The sequence below is a fragment of the Pteropus vampyrus genome, unplaced genomic scaffold (genome assembly GCF_000151845.1).
Source record: "Pteropus vampyrus isolate Shadow unplaced genomic scaffold, Pvam_2.0 Scaffold642, whole genome shotgun sequence".
NCBI classification, from domain to species: domain Eukaryota; kingdom Metazoa; phylum Chordata; class Mammalia; order Chiroptera; family Pteropodidae; genus Pteropus; species Pteropus vampyrus.
The window spans coordinates 330207-332391 of NW_011889423.1; the positions used below are offsets into that span (position 1 = coordinate 330207).

The 2185-nt window shown below is 39.1% G+C and overlaps 1 protein-coding gene across 1 annotated transcript in view; it reads right to left on the bottom strand.

The window, feature by feature from the left end:
• Positions 1-2185, bottom strand: part of LOC105308951 (olfactory receptor 6S1-like) — a gene marked incomplete at its 5' end in the record, with an annotated part of 25514 nt that overhangs the window by 20982 nt on the left and 2347 nt on the right. Inside the window, one exon of the mRNA XM_011385032.1 lies at positions 1302-2185. Within this exon, the coding sequence (XP_011383334.1) occupies positions 1302-2185 (884 nt within the window). The remainder of the gene's footprint in view (positions 1-1301) is intronic.

The following is a 2185-nucleotide window of genomic DNA, read 5'->3' on the forward strand; positions in this document are numbered from 1 at the left end:
ACAGCCTCTGAAAACTTCTCTAACAAGATAACACTATAAAGAGTAAATCCATTTTCATGTGATCTGCAATGTCATTTTGTAAACCCCCTTATCAATCCCATCCTTTTGAATTATTATTTGTCTCTTAGTCTTCCCTTCCAAAATCAAAGCTGCTTGGAGGTGTAGCTCAGTGGTAGAGCATTTGACTGCATAAAATCAAAGCTGCTTGAGGTTAGAAACCATTTCTTGTTCACCTTAGTATATATTAGTACATGTTTATGGACCTTTGTTGAATGAATGAATGAAATGAATGAATAAATAAATAAATATTTGCTCAAGATGTCCAAGGGCATCACATGTAGGAATCTCCATTCCCTTTCAAATATCCAATGAGGTAGATAAACATATCTTGGAGTCTGGTTCTTGGTAGTACCAAAATAGTTGGCATTCTTAAATCTTTAATATTAAAGGTTTTCATCCCAATCCCAGTTTTACTAAAAACAAAAGAAGACTGGCAACAGCAGACATAAAAATGTAAAAAGATGGACAAATGAAAGGAACACAATCCCATGTCAAATGAGTGGAGATGTCTTTAATTCATCTTTGTAATAAAGTGCAAATTAGAAAAAACACTTTAAATGGTATTATTCATGAAATTTCTCTTTGATCTGCTTTTCCAAAGGCACCTTGGATTTCCATGGAGAAGTGAATAAATCACTTATTAATATTTGTTTTACTTCTTTTCCACTTGACAGTAAATTTAATTTTTTTGGAAAGTATATACAAAAAATCCAGATAATCTATATATTTTATTTTTACTTATTTTCGATTATCAGGATTTTTTTTTAATTCTTGGTTTTCATAAATAATTGGAAGACTCTACTGAGAATTTTAATTGTTTTTAACTTTTGGCGAAGGTCACATGTAGATCCCTCTAATAACTGGATTAAAGCTATAGGTCCTCTTCCCAGACAAATACACATAAGCTCAAACATAAAATTTACATACTGATAGGGCCTATAAATTTTCTGAAGCCCATCCTTAGATTCCCTGGTAACCATAGACCCTTAGGTTAAGATCTCACAGGTTGGTGGGTCTTATGATGTTATGATGATATTGATTATGATATATCAATAATAATATGGATTCACATATGAGATAAAATCAAGGATTTTGCCTGAAAGAGGAAGATAGACTTTATGACTCTGGAATTCTATAGTAGTTCCAGAACTCAGTCATTTGGTAATGTCCATGATGATAGTAGGAAAGAAAGTGACAATGGAGAAGACCTAGACTTAAGACAAGTTATTACATTCTCTCACCTTGACCTCATTGTTTTCTTGTTGAAATGCTTCACAAGTAAAAGATTCCCCCAAAAGCCCGCTACCACCTTCCGAAACATATCCGTCAAAGCTTCCTTGACTCGTTCATTGCGCAAGGCATAGATGAATGGATTCAGCAGTGGTGTCACAAATGTTGTTACCACTGTCACTGCCCAATTAGTATCCACAGAGCCACTCTGTGATGGCCGTACATAGAGAAAAATGGCACTTCCATAGAAGAGAGTCACCACCATCAAGTGGGAGGTACAAGTAGAGAAGGCCTTCTGACGGCCTGAAGCAGAGGGGATACGCAGGACAGCCAGGACTATGTGGCCATAGGATACAGCAGTAATCATCAGGGAGGATACAATGACAAGAGAGGCCAGAACAAAGTCAGTTTCCTCCAGCTTCTTGGTGTTGGTACATGCCAGGCGGAGCAGTGGGCCACTGTCACAGAAGAAGTGCTGCACCACAGCATCCTGTTCACAGAAAGGAAGCAAGGACACAGCCACTGTGGGGCCAAGCACAGGAAGAAGTCCCCCCATCCAGCAGGCTAAGGCCACCCGAAAGCACACAGTACCATTCATGAGCAAGGGGTAGTGAAGAGGGTAACAGATGGCCAGGTAGCGATCCACAGACATGACGGCCAACAGCAAGAACTCAGAGGCCCCAAGAAAAAAGTAGAAATAGAATTGGGTGATACATGCAGCAAAGGAAATAGTTTGCTGTCTTGAGAGGAAATTGCTCAGCATCTTGGGAATGATGACAGAAGTGAGCAGGATCTCTAGGCAGGACAGGTTACCCAGAAAGAAGTACATGGGAGTCTGCAGGCGAGTATCAGCTCCTACCACTCCAACAATCAACACGTTGCCTGTTAGAGTCAG